This window comes from Mytilus galloprovincialis, chromosome 10, assembly GCF_965363235.1.
Source record: "Mytilus galloprovincialis chromosome 10, xbMytGall1.hap1.1, whole genome shotgun sequence".
Lineage (NCBI taxonomy): Eukaryota > Metazoa > Mollusca > Bivalvia > Mytilida > Mytilidae > Mytilus > Mytilus galloprovincialis.
Genome location: NC_134847.1, coordinates 6649661 through 6671275, shown reverse-complemented (window position 1 = coordinate 6671275; position 21615 = coordinate 6649661). Strand labels below are relative to the sequence as shown.

General features: G+C 32.0%; 1 protein-coding gene and 1 long non-coding RNA gene across 3 annotated transcripts; one reads left to right on the top strand and one right to left on the bottom strand.

The window, feature by feature from the left end:
• Positions 1–1154: 1154 nt before the first annotated feature.
• On the bottom strand, positions 1155–21539 carry LOC143048843 (steroid 17-alpha-hydroxylase/17,20 lyase-like). The gene is made up of 9 exons (XM_076222712.1): positions 21527–21539; positions 21277–21370; positions 9564–9719; positions 7409–7433; positions 7222–7255; positions 6482–6610; positions 5565–5669; positions 3800–3858; positions 1155–2188 (listed from the first exon to the last, which is right to left on the bottom strand). The coding sequence occupies exons 1-9, from the start codon at positions 21537–21539 to the stop codon at positions 1832–1834; spliced, it is 972 nt and encodes a 323-aa protein (XP_076078827.1). The 3' UTR covers positions 1155–1831.
• LOC143049748 (uncharacterized) lies at positions 12316–19326 on the top strand. Of its 2 annotated transcripts, XR_012970300.1 has the most exons (5): positions 12316–12688; positions 14149–14222; positions 15193–15382; positions 17111–17282; positions 19199–19326. It is a non-coding gene; the product is annotated as an uncharacterized LOC143049748 (long non-coding RNA). The 2 variants fall into 2 exon arrangements; XR_012970301.1 differs by lacking the exon at positions 14149–14222 and having other exon boundaries at positions 12322–12688.
• Positions 21540–21615: the final 76 nt, after the last annotated feature.

Genomic DNA, 21615 nt, shown 5'->3' with positions numbered 1-21615 from the left:
GAATGTTTGTCCTCAATGCTATTCAACTTCGTACTTTATTTGGCCTTTTTAACTTTTTTTGGATTCGAGCGTCACTGATGAGTCTTTTTGTAGAAGAAACGCGCGTCTGGCGTATATACTAAATTTAGTCCTGGTATCTATGATGAGTTTATTTACAATAACATATACGTTTAAGTTAAGAAAATATACGACATATTTCATCATTTGCAATTGGCAAGATCTACAATCATGTTTTTCTTAGATCAGCATATAATTTTAGGCGATCCACAATCAATCAATCTAAATATCAATGTGTGAATGAAAATTCTACGCAGCACATTTTCAAATAAACACGATTTTTCGAAACTAATGTTCTTCGTAAAATGTCTGCACATCAAAATTGACGCTCTTTTTTTTGCATGCCATTTAAAAACTCAATTACAGGATTAAAGCCATTCATTAGGTCATTACTTAAATAAACTCATCATAGATACAAAGATTAGAATTTTGTATTTGTGCCAGACTCGCGTTTCGACTACAAAAGACTAATCAGTGACGCTCCAATGAACAAAATTTGACAGTGACAGTCTCTTCCGGTATAAATGAAATAACGAAAAGACTTTCTAAGGTTCGGATACTTTATTACCAGAGAATGAACACTCACTTGTGGAGTGAGTTCTCCAGTAAATAAGGAACTTGGCACACAGTAAATAATCTACATCAGAGTATAGTCATGTCTAGAAACTGTATAGCTGAGTCTAGTAAATATACAATCTGTAAATATGGGTTTCTGAATAATATATTCTGAGTCAATAATGGACGTCTTTCACTGACCAGTGTCCAGGCAAATTCTACCTAAGGTGCACACAGGAAAATTCAACTTAACAGCCAATAACTAAGAACTAATCAAAACAAGAGTTCAGTTTCAACCCCCATGAATATGTATGAGTAACATTACTCAATACGTAAATTATATACTAAATCAAGTCATAAAGGATATGATAAAGGAATCCTTGTCCATTCGTTTTTGATGCGTTTTGTTATTTGATTTTGCCATGTGATTATGGACTTTCCCAATTGATCTTCCTCTAAGTTCAGTATTTTTGTGATTTTACTTTTTAGTAAAAAATACTTTGCAAGAGTGAAATAATTCAACTATTAAGACTCAATAAGAATTTGATATTAAGTAGATTTTTAATATAAATCAATGATTTCAAAAGTGCAAATTACATAATTTATGAAGCATGAATAATCACTCTGCTACATCTTTATGAATCATAAGTGAATGCCATGAAAATACAAATTCACGTGAGGTCAATTTTATATATGGATGGAGATTTTGAACTATCCGCCAGATACCAATGTATGATGTTAATACTTAAGTAACCATACGGCTAAATACGATGAATATAATGGGTGATGGTGGAACTGTATACAAGATTTTACAGTCAAATGTTTTGAGAGATAGAACGAATTTCAGAGAAAGATCGAGATTTAAAAGTATTTAGATGTTCTTTATAAAGTTCTGTTTTTCTAAATTCATAGTTAGTCCTTCATTTCATTAGAAAAGTTTTGAACTGTTTCATTTGTGACCAATATAACTTTTCTACAGCTGATATATGAAACTATCACAAGAAATAAAAACTATTAGATGCGAGCTAATAAATCGGAACTCTCATTCAATAGTCATTCATTTTTGTGGGATTTCATTTGTCAGCTGTAGAATAGAGATATATTTCAAACACTTCTAATAACAAAAATCTAAATTTTTTTTATTCATTTAACAAAATGATTATATTTTTATTGTTTATTTCATTATAGCTTCTGATCATCACTTAAAATTGATTCCTCTTCATGTATTTATTCTGTCTTCAACAATGATTTGGAACGGAGCAGGTTGTGTATTACTACTAGATCCGCCTAATTTCAGTTCGGAATTGGTTCCTTCGGGTAATGTAATCTTGAACCTTTGCATTATCGTTGCAAAAATCAAATGAAGTTCTGGTTTAGCCACTACTTCTCCTAGACTCACACGTCTCCCTGCAGAAAATGGTAACCAGCTTTCTGGTTTCATACCAAGCTTTCCATTTTCGTCGAGGTAGCGTGTCGGATCAAATTTCTCAACGTCTTTCCAATACTTAGGATCGCGGTGAAGCGCCCAGTGATTAATCATAACAACTGTATCCTGTGGAACATCATACATAACCTCCTAAAAAATATAAAACACTACAAACAATATGTGCAGTTATTTTCAGCTGGATATGAAATTTTGTTTCGAATAAATTTTTAAAAACAAATCTCAATCTTTAGCCATCGATTTAAGGGGGTAGACCTTGGTACAGGGAGATAATTCTTTAAATCAGTTATGTGTTTGTAAAAGTCAAGTTTCCTCAATGAATTTTAAGCATTTACCTGAAACAGATTATAAATAATCTATGTAACCTAGAAGCTTAGAATATATTTATGAAAATGGTTGACACAAACGTACTGATGATTTTAAGAGTTATTTCCCTTAACCTAGGTCTACCTCCTTAAGCTGAAAATTTCAAACATTCTTTCAAAATAAAAACTCAACTAACTAACATGTATAATAACGCTGATACTTACTCAATATCCTCTGACTATGATTCAATTATAACTTGACTTTTTTGTAATTAACCGTTAAAACGACCCAAATCATTTTTCTTATACAACTGTTAGATATCAAATATGTGTTAAACGGTTGCAGAATCAAAACGCAAGTAATGATGTCACAAGTTTGAGAAATATGGCAGCTGCTTTTGTTGAGAAAATATTCCAATTAAATCGTCTTCTGACACTTTCTAAACAAGGAGATAGAAATGTTGATTACTTATTTCATAATTATAAATATATTCTGTAAATAATAACAAAATAATTTGGTTTACTTCACCTTTAAAGAATTACATAATCCGTTTCATTAATCAATGAAAAGTCTGTTATTTTAAAGGTTTACTACTTGTGTCACTTTGTGGGGAAATGACTTTTAGAAAACCTCAACTAGATTTTACATATTAAATGAAATTGGTTTCTTATGATCTATTTTTGATGTGAGTGTCATTGATGAGTCTTATAAAGACGAAATGCGCGTCTGGCGTATCGATTTGATAACTATTTATGGTGTACCTCTGATTGTGGTTATTGGTGATTGGTTTTTGGTCATGTCTAAAAACAGAGAGAGTTAAATGTATTTTTTTTATCAAATAAACTAACGGATGAAATAGATGTGAACCTAAAATTTTCTAATATCTAAATTTAATCTTGTAAGTATTGAAATGATGCTACAGAGAAAATTGGTTTAAATTAAGTCACAAAAATAAATATAAAACATATATAGTTTATTCTAAATCAGCAAAGACGTCTGCTCTCACAATGTCCAAAAAATGCAGCCTACTACATGTTCTTCAAGATGTAATGACTAATGTGGATTCATTTATTTTAGTGGGTACCAATTTTCATGGATAGAATAAACTTTGCATTATCGTAGATATTTTATTTCGTGGTTTAACTATGGTCTGCAAACAAGTCAATATAAAACTAGTTTTTCGTTGAACAATTGCATTTGTGGTTCATTTGTAACCACGAAATCCACGAAAATTGTATTAAACGAATATTATTAAATCCACAATTATCCACCGCAACTGCAACTGCATCATTAACATATATTAATTTTCCAAATTAGATAGGTAAGACCACCACATAAAAGTCTGATTGATTTTAGTACTCACCAACTTTTGTGTCACACATTGTACTATGCGGAAGACCTACGGGAACAACTGTAACAAGTCTCATTGCTTCATGCAAAGTGGTTCTGTAAAGCTGATATTTTTTTGTCTTTAACCGTCGGTAGTCTATCTTTTCCTAATCAAACATTGACATAGAAAACTGAGGTGCTAATCTATAAAAAAAAACAATTAACGGAAAACAAATATGACAGACGTAAACTAACAACAACCACTGACATACAAGTTCCTGACGGTGGACAGCAAATAAAAAATGTGTCAGAGTTACACGTTTTACTCCAAAAAATAAAAATTGTCAGCCGCCAATTGGTAGTTCTCAAATACAGATATGATAAATATTAAGTGTAATACTTGACCGTATAAACGCCCGTCCGTCCGTTCGTCAAAACATCGGTTTTATAATATCCCCTTGTTAATTATATCATAAGAGTTATAGGTTCGTTCTAAAATATAAATGACTTAGACAAATGTTTCCTTTTTATAATTTTATTAACTAAGAGTTAATGGTTACGGTTATGATTGTAGTGCTCACTTCTTAAAGTAAAATATTTTATTATTTTACAACATTGAATATGATGGTTTTTTTTTTGTCTTACTAACTTTAAATGTAGTATTACTATTTTTAACAAAATAATTTTGTATCCATAACATTTTGAGACACTTTGTAAACATCAATTGTCAACGTATTTTATAAATAATAGGTCAATTTCTGTTACAAGCAATAAAATTAGCCCTGCATTGTTTTTCTGCACACAAATACATTAATGACAAAATGAAACGTGTTTATCATTAGTTATGGGCTTTTATTTAAAATTAATTGACCATGTATTTTTGGTGTGAAGTGGAATAATAAGATGATAAAATAAAGGTTCACAATCTTTAAAAGCTTACATCTACGGAGGAAAAGAAAATAAAGAGAGACTGGATAAATCAATGTGTGATGTAAAAAATAGAAAACAACACGTTTATTAATTTATTGCATCCGAAGCGCTTTTCTGGATTTACCTCATCAGGAACGCTCAAAGCCCACCATTTGAAATCCGATATATTTTAGACCAACAAACTATATTAAGGCATCTTAAATGAAACATAGACCCCCCTAATAAGTAAAAATACAATAATACTAAACTCAGAGGAAATTTCAAAACGGAAAGTCCCTAATTAAATTGCAAAATAAAAAACCTCAAACCCATTAAATGAATGGAAAACAACTGTCATAATCCTGAATTGGTACAGGCATTCTCTTATGTACAAAATGGTGGATTAATTAGATATACGAAGATTTGGTATAAGTGCCAATGAGACAACTCTCCATTTAAGTCACAATTTGTAAAAGTAAGCCGTTATATGTCAAAGTGCGGTCTTCAACACGAAGCCTTGGCTCACACCGACAGCAAGAAATAAAGGGCAAAAAAATTGACTAGAAGAATAAAATTGAGAATGGAAATGGGGAATGTGTCAAAGAGACAACAACCCGACCAAATAAAAAACAACAACAGCAGAGGGTCACCAACAGGTCTTCAATGTAGCGAGAAATTCCCGCACCCGGAGGCGTCCTTCAGCTCTTTAAATGGAAAAAACCGACGGTCTAATCTATATCAAAAAGGAGAAACGAGAAACACTTATGAATCATATTAACAAATGACAACTACTGACCATCCGATTCTTGACAAATGTAAACCTTGTTTTATAGCTAGCTAAACGTCTCTTTGTAAGGTAGTCGCATTCAATTACATTATATTGACAACGACATGAACGATGCGTGAACGAAACAAAAACATAAAAAGCTGTTCAAACGATAGAATGAAACGGTAAAAAACTCACCAACAACTCTGTCTATTTCTTCCTGAACTTTACTTTGGATATCTGGTAACCCAGCCATGTAACGTACAGCAAAGAACAACGTTATTCTTGATGTGTCAATACCAGCTATAATTTACATTGTAAATGGTTTAATTAGTTAGCTTAATGTTGTTTTATTGTAGGACTGTCTTAGATCAGATTTGAGTTTTTACAAAATGTATAACCCCACCATTTTTTCTGTTTCCCTATTCAAACCCAGAACCCTGTAATCAATTGGTTGTTATTGGTTGAAACTTATTCTTAAATGATACACGAGTATATTATTTGGATAGCTGTGAAATTGATATTTGAAGCCAAGTACACATACTAGATCCATCTATTCGTTTAAACATGAAATTTAAAAATGTATTTGAGTGATAAACAATATTTACTGGTCTTGAATTTTCAAGGGGCAAAATATATAATTGTGTAAATTTTGGTCAACTAGTACAGATAAATAAAGAGTTCTCTCCACCATTTTCTACATAATGAAATGTCTGTACCACGTGAGGAACATGGCAGTTGTTTTCTATTCGTTATTTCTTAGGAGTTCGGTATTTGTGTAATTTTATTAATATTAAAGGAAACAATGCGGTACACAAATTCAAAGAGTTTTTCAATGTATTTAATAGATTACTATGTCTGTTACACATGTTTTGTTATTCATTCTGTTAACCTTGCAATTAGTTGTGAGTTTTTGATCCCGGGTGTGACTTTTAGGTGATCAACAACAATAAGAGCATTATTTGTTTTTTTGCTTTTTGTGTGGTCTAAGTGAGTCATGAAAGTGCAAGAGTTTTATATTATAGATAATCATATATACTTTATTTGTTCTTTTGCGGTACATGTTGATCCAATACTTAAAAAATTGTTAATCTGCCATAGATTTGTGAACTCACCGTTAAATATATCCATTAGCGTTTGTCTTAGATGTGTGTTTGTTAACTGAGATAACACTTCCTCGTTCTCTTCCCGTTCCGCTTCTTTTCTTGCCAGTATCAACGAATCAGTAAAATCTCTTATTTTGTCTGAAATCATTCATGAGTTTATTTCTAGTTTGAACAATTATGTTGTTTTTATCGTGATTAAGATGATAACACAATGTTGACAGCTGTATCCCTATTTTTGACATTTTAAACTAGTGTGTCTGTTTGATTTGTTCACGAATCATTGTCAATATAATGGAATATGATGCGACTGTCATACAAGTGAGTGGTATAGCTAGCTATAAAACCAGGTTCAATCCATCATTTTCTACATCAGAAAATGTATGTACCAAGTCAGGAGTATGCAAGTTGCTATCCATTCGTTTGTAGCGTTTGAGCTTTTGATTTAGCCATTTGATAAGGGATTTCCTTTTTGATCATTTCCGCGAAGTTCAGAATTTTTGTGATTTAACTTTTTGTAACAATCTATGATGGTTAAAATTTGGGAGTTTAAACAGATCAATTGAGATAAAAATTATTCCTTAAGATGTATTTAAAAATTACACAGTTTAAACCTTTCTTTATGTAATAGTAATACAAACTTCCATTGCATCCAGTCCAATAAAAAAATAGCTGGGGGACAATTCAATGAGAAGCAATACAAAACATCATGCATAAAAAATGGTGTTTAAGATATAAAACTGCTGACATACCAGAGTTAAACGTATTATCGTGTTCGTTGAATTTCTATGTGACTATAAAAACAAGTTCATCCGCCAATTTGGTAACTGTTCTGTACTTTTTTGTTGTCCATATTTTATACATAATTGGGAACATATCTTCAACGAAACCCTTTCCTGTCATTTATGTCAATTCATGGTCAATTTTCATCAATGTCACAAATTCAGGATCATCTAAGTAAACACTAAAAGAAAAACAAATATGTTCTACATTCTTACCGGATACATTACACTTGTCTAGGTCATTTTGTTTTATAAACTACGCCTTTGAATTAGCCTAGCACAGTGACTTCAGTCAGCAACATTTCTTCTAGGGTAAACTAGATAAGACATTAGAAAGGCTTACAAAAAGTTTAAATTATAAACATTTCAAGTTAAAATGGATCTGTTTTTTGCCACCACCCCCTTCCAAAAAACAATATCAGAATATTTTAAATCTGTGAAATAGATTTCACCTAGTAGGGAACTGAATTAGAAGGGTTCGTGTTTCTCATTATTTTTTTTATTTTCTTTTTTGTCTTTTGTTTACTGTTGTTTTTTTTTTGTCTGTTCATCTTTTTCCGTTTTAGAAATGGCATTTGCAGTTTATTTTCGACTTATGAGTTCAAATGTCCCTTTGGTATCCACGCCTCTATCTCAACTTAATGAAGACCGCCCGACTGAAATAGGCTGAGAAATAAAACAGCAGTTAAACAACAACAGATCTCGTAAAGCTGTATAAATGCAAACAGGCAGTCGTTACTGCTAAAAATATGAAAAAAAAATTTTGTATAATAAACCAAGAGAACATATGAGGAGATGACATGAATACAAAGCGGAGTAAACCAATAGGGGCGTGTATTTTATTTTTTTATCAGTAAAACGTTCTAATACAAATGCAATAAAAGTCTATCTTTGTTGATAAAGATACCAGTCTTGTATTACAACTCCAGTTTCCGGTGCATGTCAAAACATGGAGGGAAACAAAATAGTGCATTTTTTTCTGAATTTTTTTCTGAACTCAATTTTTTCTGTTTGATTATAGGTTTATGCTGAATTGAAACATATATATAGACTTTAAAAAAATCTTGCATCTTTTGGAGGATATCAATTCAGGAAAGTGGAAGGATATCATGTTTACTGGAAGTGGTGCGGCCTAGTAAAAATAGCAAACAGAAAGTAGAAAAAAAAATGTTTTGACTTCTGGATTACGTAACTTTTTATTCTTCGTGGCAAGACCCTCTTTTTTTTGGATTAAATCACAATTTCACATAAGTACATTCATGATATGAACATGAAAAAAAATTCTATGTAGCATTTTTTATTTTTTTATTTTCAAAGATCAGCTGTTTTGCATGTAAGCCTATGGAGCAGTCAATTACAAGACTGCAACCTAAACGGAGCTTTCGTAACAGATGACAGCACATAACCATTACAATGTTCTTTTTATTAGAATCACAATTTAATTCAAACTCAAATAATTTGTGGGGGTAATAGCAACAATTTACTAGTCTTATATATATAGATTGGATCCTCAATGCGCTTCAACTTTGTACTTGTTTGGCTTTATATATAATTTGATATGAGCGTCACTGATGAGTCTTATGTAGACGAAACGCGCGTCTGGCGTACTGAATATATAATTCTGGTACCTTTGCTAACTATTATAACAATGGTTATTAATTTGGTCTCGTGTTGAGAGTTGTCTTATAAGCAGTCGTACTACATCTTCTTTTTTATATATATCAGGGTTTTCTTTCTTTTATTTGTACTTGTATGTTATTTCTCTATTATATATATTCAATAGTTATCAAAGGTACCTGGATTATAATTTAGTACGCCAGACGCGCGTTTTGTTGAAGAGCATTCAGGATCCAAAATTCCAAAAAGTTGTCAATGTCACACCTGAAATTTTCCTTTTTTAAATCTTGTTTTAACTTTAAGCACGCATGAAGCCTACAATTGTTTTTTTACATTGTATCTACTTGATGGCTTATTGTTCGGATTCGAAAGATGAAAACAATGTTTAACAGTTTTTTTCGTTTTTTTTTAATTCAAAATAATGTATTTTGATATTTTAATTGTTTTTCAAGTTGCTTTTAGATAACTGTAACCGTAAGTCGAGTGTGCGTTGTAATGTTTATTTCAATTACTGACAGAAATGTTTTTAATGCGAGATTAAACGTCCATGCATTTACCTTTTCCAATTATAGTATTGACCTGACGGTGAATTAAAACCACAGTCTCATTCTGTCGTGCCAGGTAAACATCCACGAGACCACTATGTGTGGAGCTGAGGTGTAACAATATTCCACTCATATCCATTCATTGCTTACCTTTTCCCAAAACACACAGCATTAAGAATATTGAACACCATTAAATCTATGTAGTTTTCTGGATTAAATACTCCGGTTTCTTTTAGCATTAAGGGCAAACATTTGTTCATTGACTCATGAAGAACTGCTTCGAAATGATTTCCAATCATATATTGCCTACAAAAAAGGTTTCTGATTTTATTTTAATGATAATCATTTAACTTACCTTTTCAATTATCAGCAGTAATGCTTCCAATGTTTTCATGTGTTTTGAAGCGAGTCGGACACAACATATTTGCAAATGTAGTTTTGTTTTGTAATTATCTTACTTAATATAAAGCATGTCGAATATACATGTACTGCCTTATACAGGTATGAATAATTTAGAATACTAATGTTCACGCCAATATAATTGTTTGTTTACATAATGTTGATTTGTTAAACCGGGTCGTTGACTTATCCAACGCCTTGTAAACAATCAAATCACAACCAAATGGTTAAGCAAGAAAAAAGGTATTGGCACTTTTATTTTCTGTTTAGGATCACTGGTACAAATTATCAAAATTATAGAGTAGGTCGACTATTCAGCATTTTATTATTATCTGTAAATAATTTCGTTAAAAAGGAGACTGTACTACCACAGATAACTGAACGAAAGCTTGTTTTGTTTATTACTTGGACCAATGTGATTTAGAATGACATCAGAATAACTTTTCTCCCGCAGGTTAATTCGGACAGCCCAATCAGGTTTTGACAAAATGTCAATGAGTTAATCAAACTTATATATCAGTATAAAGATATTAATTGACAGTGCTTCGTAAGCCTTTGAAGGCTGGCTGATTGACTTTGTATTAATGTATGTTAAAATGTTATATCAGGTTGCACTATAAATAAGTGTTCTACCCCGTCATTCTAAATGTATTTGTTTTATATTGTTTATGCTAAATATGTTATAATGTATGTTGGGTTTAGATTGTCTGTTAATTCATCCTCATCCTTTGTATTGTATAGTCTTAGGCTTATAACATGTTTGCAAAGGAACAACTGAGACTTCCATGTATATCAATGATTCAAGCGTTTCATATATCTTTTATTTTTGTGCACGGTTATTTTTTACCATGACCTTATACGTCAATAGTTCCATTTATTATTGATAATTAGACGTATTACTAGAATTATTTCACTTGACTTGGCGGAGTTTAAGAAGTTCGTTCATTTAAAACCAGTCCATCTGTAGACAGTTTTAGGATAAGCTCCGCAATGAAGTGTCCAGTTATTCGTCCCATATCATACACTCAGTTCTTTTTTATATGCGTTTTGTGACACTGATTAGTGATTATAATTCAATAATAGTTATAACGGCAATCCTCCTTATCACACACATCTTTAAATAGACTGTCCTTATGCAAATTAAAACATAAACTCCGACCGATCAGTTGAAATAACATTGGTAATATACGAGTATAAAAAGACAAAAACAATTGGCCACTTGGAGAGTACACAGGCAAAATTGCAACGCATGTTTACCAGGTGTTTTTGAAAACGTATTGTAAACATGCGTTTCACCATATGTTTACCATGTGTTTTGAGTAACAGGTGGTAAACATGTGTTTGAAACCATGCGTTTCCCATACGTTTGAAAAACATGTGGTAAACATGCGTTGATGAACGCATGTGAAACACATGTTTACAAAACACATGAGAAACATACGTTTTACCACATGTTTAACATTTGTTTTAAGAAACACCTGGTAAACATGTGTTTGAAAACATGTGGTTTACATATGTTTGGAAAAACACCTGGTAAACGCATGTTTTGAGTAACACCTGGTAAACATAATTATGTTTAAAAACAGGTTGTTAACGTATGTTTTGAGTAATACCCTATAAACATATTGATGTTTAAAAACATATGTTTTCATATTTTATATTACTTAAATTAAGGGGGAAAGCATTAAACTTCAAAAAGAGGGGGTATGATTTTTTTTTTCTGACTCAGAAGGTTTTTTTTTGCACACAGTGTGAACAAATTTAATTAGTTTTTCGACGCTATCAATCAAATTATTTTGTCAAAATTAAACACTATAAGGTATGTGGGAAATCCACATTCAGAATAATAGTGTCATCTGCTTGACCAGAATATATTTTTTTCATCAAATTTGGAGTCAGATTTTTTTTTTAAACACACCCCCCTTTTTTGAAGTTAAATGGTCTTCCCTTAGTAAGTGTCAGATTGTCTGGGGTAGTTTCTATCTTGTTCAATGAGGCTCTTTAGAATTAGTGGAAAGAAACATGTATCCTGTTAAAATCATGACAAGCAATAGTCACTAAATTATATTCCTTTAATATGCCAAAGCATGCTACTAGAACAGTTGTAACTTTTGGGAATAAACGTCCTTCTCAATTTCTCTTTTCTATACAACTCGACCAACTCAAACACTGTTACTATAAAAAAAATTATGACAACTAATTTTATCAAACTACTACCCATGCACTTAAAAGAAAAAAGAAATGTAACAAACTAATTGAATAAAAATAAATACAAGGTTCTGGATGAGGGTCCTTTATATCTTTAATTTTCAGACCATTAACATTTTCTCTGTTTCTTCATTTATAATGTGTCCTTTACTTTCAATAATTCTCAATATACAGTCTAATTATAATTTAGAAGTTGAACCCCATGATTCTCAAATGTTCTTTATTCTATTTTTTGCATTTTTACTCTCCCCTTTCCTTTCTCTATTTTTTTCTCATTATTCTGCACTTTAATTCGTCCATCATTCTTTATTCTTTCCTCCCGAGACGGTTTCCAGACCCTCACTTTAGCAAATGTACGAGAGTACGCAAACCCGGAATTCTCACCGTTACCATTTTGTATACTATGACGCAATACATGGACGCTCACGAGCTGCGGATGGAGGTTTCAATTTTTTTAAACTAACTGCAAGAACGGACAGAGTCAGAGATACATGGTATACACATCTCTGGTTGTTCAAACTGATGGTCAAACCGATAAACAAATAAATGGAAATAGATAACTTGTAGATTCACTGGAAGAAACAAGGGAACGATTGAAATGAAAGTCAACGCAACGAAAGTGTTTTTGTTTTGATTGGTGACTTGCCACTTGGAAAGCTCAAAGAAAGGTAAAAATTAAAATTAAATCATTCACATTTTTTTAAAATGGATAAGCAGAAAGATGTAAGCATTAAATTCTCTCTGTGTCGACCATATACCGCCACACCATGCACATCGTCCATAGTCCATACTCTGTAAATAATTTAAGACATCTTCCATACTTCATGTACTTCAACTTTCAGTTCCATTGAGCATGTTGAGTTTATATCATAAAATATAATAATACAACACTATCCGACATATGAATGGTATGTTTGTATCTGGGAAAAAAGGGGGGGGGGTACTTCCTATATTACTTTTACATTACAAATATGCCCAAAATCAGGGTCACTGTTTCATGCGAATCCGGGTCCGTACGCCTTAATTCACGTTCGCCCTAGTACCTGTTCGCCCTGATACCTGTTCGCCCAGGGTCCATTCGCCCTGATTTTTATTTTTTTACTAATTGTTGTCTAGTGGCATAATTTTAAGTATTTGAATAAAATATGTTGAAGTTTGTTGAAAAAATCACCGAATATTGATATTGCCGCAATCAATTTCATCATTTTCCCTTTGATTGCAGTAGAATACTGGAATACAATGTATCATTTATCTTTGTTGATATTTGTTAACAAAATAATTGTATTCAGTCATTCACTAATGTATGCAGTATATAATAACTTAGACTAGTCTCAGAGTATTTTGATGAATGAACTTGTAAATCCGTTTTACAGTTCGTACATTTTTTTAAAATTAATTTCAAGCTGAATATATTATCAAAACAAATTTGTTTTTTATATTATAAATCCATCAAAAGACAGGTATCACAATAAGCAGTGATCCGAATTATTTTGTCATATATAAAACAATAAATTAATGATCCTTAACAAGCCATAAACTTTTAGATATTTCCATGTTTCCATAAATTTCAAGAATATATACCATAGAAATATATCTGATTAAGTTTATTCAACTTCAATGCCCTGAATACAAGTGCCTGAATATTAATATTTGTAGTAGGGCGAACGGACTCTAAGGGCGAACGAACTCAGGGCAAACGGACCCAGGGCGAACATGTTACTAGGGCGAACGGTCCCGATACCGTTTCATGCCTTGCTGGTTAGAATAGGCTACCGGTCCCTTCTTTATGACCTTCTTGTGAGAACAGTTTTTTTTGTAAACAAAGTACAAATGTATTTGTCTTCTAGGGGGGTTGGAGGGGTCCTGATTGCAAAATCCGGGGCATAAAAACATGAAATCCAGAGGGGTGGGTCTTTTCGTCACCCAAAACAACACCAAAGACCCTGAAAACCATTGACCACCTTTTGTCAATCATACAAGCACAGAGTTTGGGATACACAGTCACTTTGATTTTATATGATTTTAGTTTATGTAAAAATTTGATCATTCCAAGTAAATAAGACATAGGTCAACTGTTTTGTGTGTAGTGAATGCCAAGTTTCACATAACCTTTATCTCATTTTCACAGCTGGTTGAATTGGTCAACAGTGGGACCTTCTCTAGTCATGCGTGATGATGCTTCAATAATTCCTTTTTTAAAAGGTAATTTAAATAAAAAAATAAAATTTCCATCCTACATGTGTCTTACAGACCACTCTAAAGTGGGTATTCTTTTCTGAAATGTTTTCTAATTTTAATACCCGTATCCTATCTGCTTGTTTGAAACATGAATTAAAACTCACAGTGAGTCACTGATAATTTTATTTAAGACATAGCAATCAATATCCAGTACCAAAAGAAATATCACTAAACGCATGAAGCCAGACACAAAAGATTGTTTACAGGTGTACAAAATAAATATACAAGTCTCTTCTCTTTATAAAAGGGGGATGCTGTTTTATACATTTTTTTTTTCGTGTCATTTTTGTTGTTAAAAGGCAGATAATTAATCATGTGGCTGTAATATTTTAATTCTATAGAAAAAAAAAATTTTGAGCATTAGATAGTTTGATAGACATGTAAATCATTTAATGTATAGATATTCCCCATTTCCATTCTCAATTTTATTATCTATAGGTGTATTAAAGTCAGAACTGACACGAATACAGCACAAAATCGTGATACATACATGTATATACTTGCTGTTCGGTGTGAGCGAAGGCTCTGTGTTAAAGGCCGTACCTTGACCTATTATTTTCATTTATAAATTGTTATTTTGATGGAGAGTTGTCTCATTGGCACTCATACCACGCGTACATCTTCATATAACTTAAAATTTCAAATTCCTTAATCATGTTAATACATGTACATGTATTATATTTATTGCCCAAAGATTGACATTAATTGACAAAATCAGAGATGCAATATAACCAGTTCATTCATTAAAATGTTGTATTGATCATATTGATTTGAAATGATGCAGAAGAACATTAAAATAATTGATGAAATGCTTTTTGTAAATTCATATTATTTTGAAATGTCAAAGTGAGGCAATTTTGCCAGGTAACTGGTTAATTACATATATCATAACTTCCTTTTAACATGTTTATGCATTTAAACATTTTTCTTTTAGCATTTTTAATGAAAGTACATGCACTAAAAGAAGTAGTGGAAAATAATCAACAAAACAGAAGTCATTAGAGGCGATGCTTTCTATATTTATACATGTATCTAGACTAGAAGTGGATTTGAAAAGTGCTGTATTGATTCATGTGCAAATAAGGAGCAACAGCCAATGAAACATTGCAAATGTGTGATTAGAGGTATTTCATGAATGTTATGTTTAAGTTGTTTAAAATTTTTTTTGTTTTCAGACTTAGGGACGACATCAAAAGTTCAATGTAGGATAAAAAACTTACTTCACAGTTTTTTCACTGACAACCCCCCCCCCCCCCCTTCTTAACTAAATTTGGGAAAAAATGATTTACCAATAGGGATATATGTAAATATCGATTTTAGATATACAAAACTTGCAGAATTTTACCCCCACCCCCCACCTCCCACACCCCTCACCCCCAAACTATTTGATTTAATTTTTTTATCCTACATCGATCTTTTGATGTCGTCCCTTACATGTACAATGTACGTACATGTACAAGTAAATGTTGAGGACATAGAGGTGACATTTTTTATTCTTGGGTTAGTTTGAAATTTAACCATGTTAGCAGTAACATACTATTTATTTTAATTGGAAGCTCTCTTTACAATCAAGTATAGAAATCTATGAAATTTAAACACAAGGTTAATGACCATAAAAGGAAGGTTGGGATTGATTTTGGGAGTTTTGGTCCCAACAGTTTAGGAATTAGGGGCCAAAAAGGGCCCAAATAAGCATTTTTCTTATTTTTCCCACAATAACTTTAGTATAAGTCAACAGAAATCTATGAAATTTCTATGAACATAAGGTTTAGGACCACAAAAGGAAGGTTAGGATTGATTTTGGGAGTTTTGGTCCAAACAGTTTTGGAATAAGTGGCCAAAAGAAAGGTCCCAAATAAGCATTTTTCTTGGTTTTTGCACAATAACTTTAGCATTAGTACATTTGTAAGTTGAAATCTATAAAATTATAACACAAGGTTTATGACCACAAAAGAAAGGTTGGGATTGATTTTGGGAGTTTTTGGTCCCAACAGTTTAGGAATAAGGATCCGAAAGGGTCCAAAATGAAACTTTGTTTGATTTCATCAAAAAATGAATTATTGGGGTTCTTTGATATGCCAAATCTAACCGTTTATTTAGATTCTGAATTTTTGGTCCTGTTTTCAAATTGGTCTACATCAAGGTCCAAAAGGTCCAAAATTAAAGTTAGTCTGATTTTAACAAAAAATGATTTCTTTGGGTTCTTTGATATATATGCTGAATCTAAACATGTACTTAGATTTTTGATTATGGGCCAAGTTTTTAAGTTTCAGATGGGGGTCCAAAATTAAACTTTGTTTGATTTTAACAAAGATTGAATACATGGGGTTTGTCAATATGCTGAATCTAACCAAGTATTTAGATATTTAATATTTAGGCCCCGGTTATCAAATTGGTTCACATTGAGGTCTAAAGGGTCTAAAATTGAACATTATTTGATTTCATTTCATTTTCATTTCATCATCAAAAATTGAATTCTTGGGGTTCTATGATATGCTGAATCTAACCATTTATTTAGATTTTGGATATTGGACCATAATAGATAAATGTCTAATTTAAAATTTTTAAGTTTTTAAGTTTAAGTTCTTAGACCACATTTATTCTGTGTCAGAAACCTATGTTGTGTCAAATATTTAATCACAATCCAAATTCAGAGCTGTATCAAGCTTAAATGTTGTGTCATATTTGCTCCACATGTTCAGGGTTTGACCTCTCACCTCTGCAATCTTATAAAGCTGTGCACTGCAGAGCATCTGGTTTACTAAACATAGGTACATAAGATGGGTATACATGTATAATCCTTAAATTAGTAAATTGTAATAAAATCAATATTTTTATTGTTTTAATTTCAGAGGTCATTTTTCCACAAAAACAAGCTAATATATGTCAATGGGCCTGATGAAGTTGAGTTTTTTTTTACTTTTGGGAGAAATGGAACATATATATAAGTGAAGAAAAGTAAAGAAAAGGGGAAAATATTACAGACACAGTACATGGACACCAGCATGAGCAAGTTAAGACAAGGTATTATGTTATATAGAATATATATATATTTATGAATGTTTTATTAACTTGTTACCTCAACCAATCAAATTATATCACCACTAAATGAAGTGGGTGGTAAACAGGAATTTCCTTGACCAAATTCACATGTAAACATTAAAAAAATAACCTAGAAAATATAATAAACAAATTCAAATTACCACCTTAGCAATTCAGCAAAGCTATCGATAAAAAGTGTCACAATGCCATCATCGCACTTTGACTTAATCAAAATTTGCGATACTGCGTTAACCCATTGCACATCAGCATGACATTTGTGGTGCAGAATCCTGCATGTGGGATTACAATGTTACTTTTGAATTTCTTTGCCCTCATCAACCAAAAAGTAGTAAAATTTAAAACATAATTATTTTGCAATTTGGATTATTTAATTTATTAGGAAGTTTATATTAGTTAGACAAAACACATTAACATGTACCTTTATTCTTTAAAAATGACATGTAAAGTATATCAAACAATTAAAACTAGAGAAAGGTGACAGTTGAGGATGCAAACAGAAATTGTTTCCTTTATAAGTTATAATGAGTTATTTGAGAAGAAAAAAAAATCAGTTTAAATAGGTATTCTGATATATATGTGATTTTCAATGGTTTTAACTTTTAAGTTCCCTTTCTGTGGTCTGTCCATCCAGTTTTCCACACTTTTTATGCCCCTTTTATATGTATGGGCATTTTGTTTCTCGGTTTGTGCATTGGTTTCTCTGTCTGTCTTTCTTCAGGTTAAAATTTTTGGTCAAAGTAGTTTTTGATGAAGTTGAAGTTCAATGATATGATCTGTCTAAATTTAATGCCAAATTAGAGTTTTGTTCCCAATTTCATTGTCACTGAATAAAGAAAATGATAGTGCAAGTGGGGCATCCATGAACTAGTCTATGGACACATTCTTGTTTCTTCATGCTTGAAGATATTGATATGATATTGTTTTATCATGACAAGTAACAGATCCAGTTTAATTTTTTTTCGGGTCTAATGATTTTAATAATGGTCCTTGGTCTTACAAAATTCACTTAAATAATTAGTTTTCAACACTTTGATTTGATATTTGTTATATAGTTTACACATGTTACACCATGACAAGTTATACTGTGGATTCATTTATTTTCGTGGGTACCAATTTTCGTGGATTGAGGAAAACTTACAGGTTGGTGGATATTTAATTTGGTGGTTTTGCTGAAGTCTGCATACAAGCAATAGGAAAAATTGTCATTCGTTGAACTTTTAATTTGGTGGTTCAACTGTTCACACGAAATCCACGAAAATTGGTATCCAACGAATAATAATGAATCCACAGTAGATAAAGTTATAAATTTGTTCCAATACAATGAAATTTAACTGGTAGGGGACTATATTATAAGTTATATGGTTGCTACTGACCCCCTACAGATCCATAGAGGGTTAGTAAAATCCATAGGGTGTGAGGCTGGAGGCCAAATCCCCTATGAATTTTATTCACCCTCTATGGATCTGTAGGGGGTCAGTAGTTAACCGTATAATGAATTTATCGGACACCAGACTTTTTCTGCTGCGTTCTGTAGAAAAAATTAACAATGAAACACAACAACATTAATAGATGACGTCACCATTAACGTGTCATGAACCTCTTATGAAACTTACTAACCCCAAACGGTCTCATAGGGGGTCACCACATGACGGCGTTTAACCAATCACAACGTGATAATTCAGCTGTGGTCCGATAAATTGTAATGCAATACTGACAGAATGCTTGTAAATATACAGATGTTCATGTACAAAAATGTATCACTGTATAAAGTAATAATAATATTAACCTTAATTTGATTATTTTGCTTGTTTTAAAATCAAGATATATTGATAGTTAGTTGCTGTTATTATAAAATTTGCATCTTGCGTTTATTTCAGAATCTGCCATGGAAAGAAACTGTTAAAAGAAGAAAAGAAAGATGAAGAAATAGACTTTAACTTGTGTTACATATATGTACATTTTATTATACTATTAACAAATTTTTAAAATATATTCTGTTACCAAAGATGAGAATTTATTATCAATCATGCCATTTGAAGAAAACATGCATGTATAGAAATTGGTTTAATTTTAAGCTGATAGGATGGTTAAGGGGTTCTCATCTTGATGATACAATTTGTAAGCGTTCTTAAAAATCCTTAAAAAAACTGTGTCAAAGTGCAAACTGTGAAGCTGTAGATTCTTAATTGATTAAAACATTTGCATTCAGACGAAATGCTCATATGATGCAATAGAATTGATACCATGAAAGTTTTATTTCAAATGAATAATTCACATGATGACATGTTTTGTTCATATATTATACAAGTTATTAGAACCCCTCAGTTATTCTGAAATTTATTGCCTTGAGTGCAAGAGGTTATTAAAGGTTCAAACAGGGACCAAGTCAATGCAAAGACTTGAAAACTGGTATAAGCTGCTTTGCTATGCAAAAAGCATTAAGAAGTAAGAGCAGACTGAATCAACACATAGTCAGAATTTTGTGTCCAGGTAGGGAGACATATCTTCCTGCAAACTGTTACTTTGTGAGTTAGGGTGTCAGTCTTATACAAATTAGGGTTGGAGCTCATTTCTGATTATCATGATCTCATAGCCTGCATATGCATATGACTTGCGACTGGAAGTAAAGCAACCATCATCCAAACATATGTTTACCATACGGTTTATGATCATCTGTTAACCATATGTTCTCAAACATATGGTTACCATGAACATGCGTTTATCGTGTGTTTTCAAACGCATGTTTCACATAAACAGACATTTACCATGTGTTTTCAAACGCATGTTTTCCATAAACGCATGTAAACAATACGTTCTCCAAACATGCGTTTAACGTACGGTGCTCCAAACATGCGTTTCTGACATGTTTTGAAACGTACGGTAAATTCCTGGTAAACATGCGTTTACATGCGTTGCAATTTTGCCTGTGTAGGTGGGTTTGACAGTGTGATTTATTAACGAACAGATCGGTTTCCGTGTCTATTTTATGATAAATAAAGGCAAACGCTGTTCGAGATGCATAAAAGTATTCAGAATGCTGTATATGACTTATTCTAGTGTGTTGAACATAAAGAGTCAACACAGCTAATGCAGATACTTTCTGAGCTTGTCCTTATACCCTTATGTTTGCTGCTTGAAACGCTTGAAGTTCAGAGGGATTTTGTAACTTACTCTCTGTGATTTATGAAAGTGCATTGATTTAGAAAGACATATAAAAACATAATACAACAATTCAATGATCATAAATCATAATCACAAAATGGTCAAACTATGGATTTTACCACGTGAAAAACAATGCACAGGTGCTTTCAACAAAAATAAATTAAACCTGCTGATTACTATTTTGTATCTTGGGTTTCCGTAATCATCAATTTTTTATTCTGTCTGGTGATTAGCCATACGAGAAACCTACTACCTGTAGGATGGAGGGCCTTAAATGCCGACCGGCATGAAGAGGATAGGTGAAGGTGAAGGTGATTACTATTTTGACGATTAGAAGACGGATATTGAATCTGTTCTATGATACAAAATTTCATAACTATCCTGTAAAATCTGCTATTTGTGCAAAATAAATCAGAAAGCTCCTAGATCATCCAGGGTTCTGATGGGGTTCTTGTTGTTCAGTCTTTAGTAGACTGTTGTTTTTTTCTTTCTCAATTCTTTTTTTCCTCTTCATTATCAGTTGATCTTTGACTTATGAATTTGAAATCCCTTTACTGCCACTTTTATACCAGAATGTTGGACTTAATTATACACATTTCTTCCAGTGCGTTCTATTTGTTTATGAAAGCAATTGCTATTCCAATAACTATTATTTTTCTTTATATACATATAAAGACTATATTCTGTAAACCAATTTTTTTTACGTTAAACTATATTTAGGATATTATCTTTAAGACAGGGAACATAAAACAACTACTCGTATTTGACTAGAAAGAATAAATCAAACTTATACCTTAATGCCTTTCCCGCAATTTTTCTGTGCAGTTTCCATGTTGGTGTATTATTCGCAAAAGCAATATTTTTACCCCCTTCGGTGAACCTATCAACTTCAATGTAAAATGTTTGATTTTATACAAAATGAATATCTTTCACATTTTTAAAAGAATGATTTGGTTGTTGTCGCTTTGACACATTCCCCATTTCCTTTCTCAATTTTAAGTAACTAATTGTTTCCCTGGTATAAAAAGTTAAGACCGACTAACCGGCAAATCGCATTTCTTAAGAAAACGCATCAACCCCGTTAGTTGCAAATTCTACAACCCTGCGCGGAAAATTACATTTTAGACAATAG

Excerpts from the sequence above, each read along its gene's own strand:
- LOC143048843 (XM_076222712.1), bottom strand. Across the intron at positions 5,670-6,481 it reads GCTAATGGATATATTTAACG|CTGGTATTGACACATCAAGA; the intron begins GTGAGTTCACAA and ends TGTAAATTATAG. Across the intron at positions 2,189-3,799 it reads CAGCTTTACAGAACCACTTT|GAGGTTATGTATGATGTTCC; the intron begins GCATGAAGCAAT and ends TATATTTTTTAG.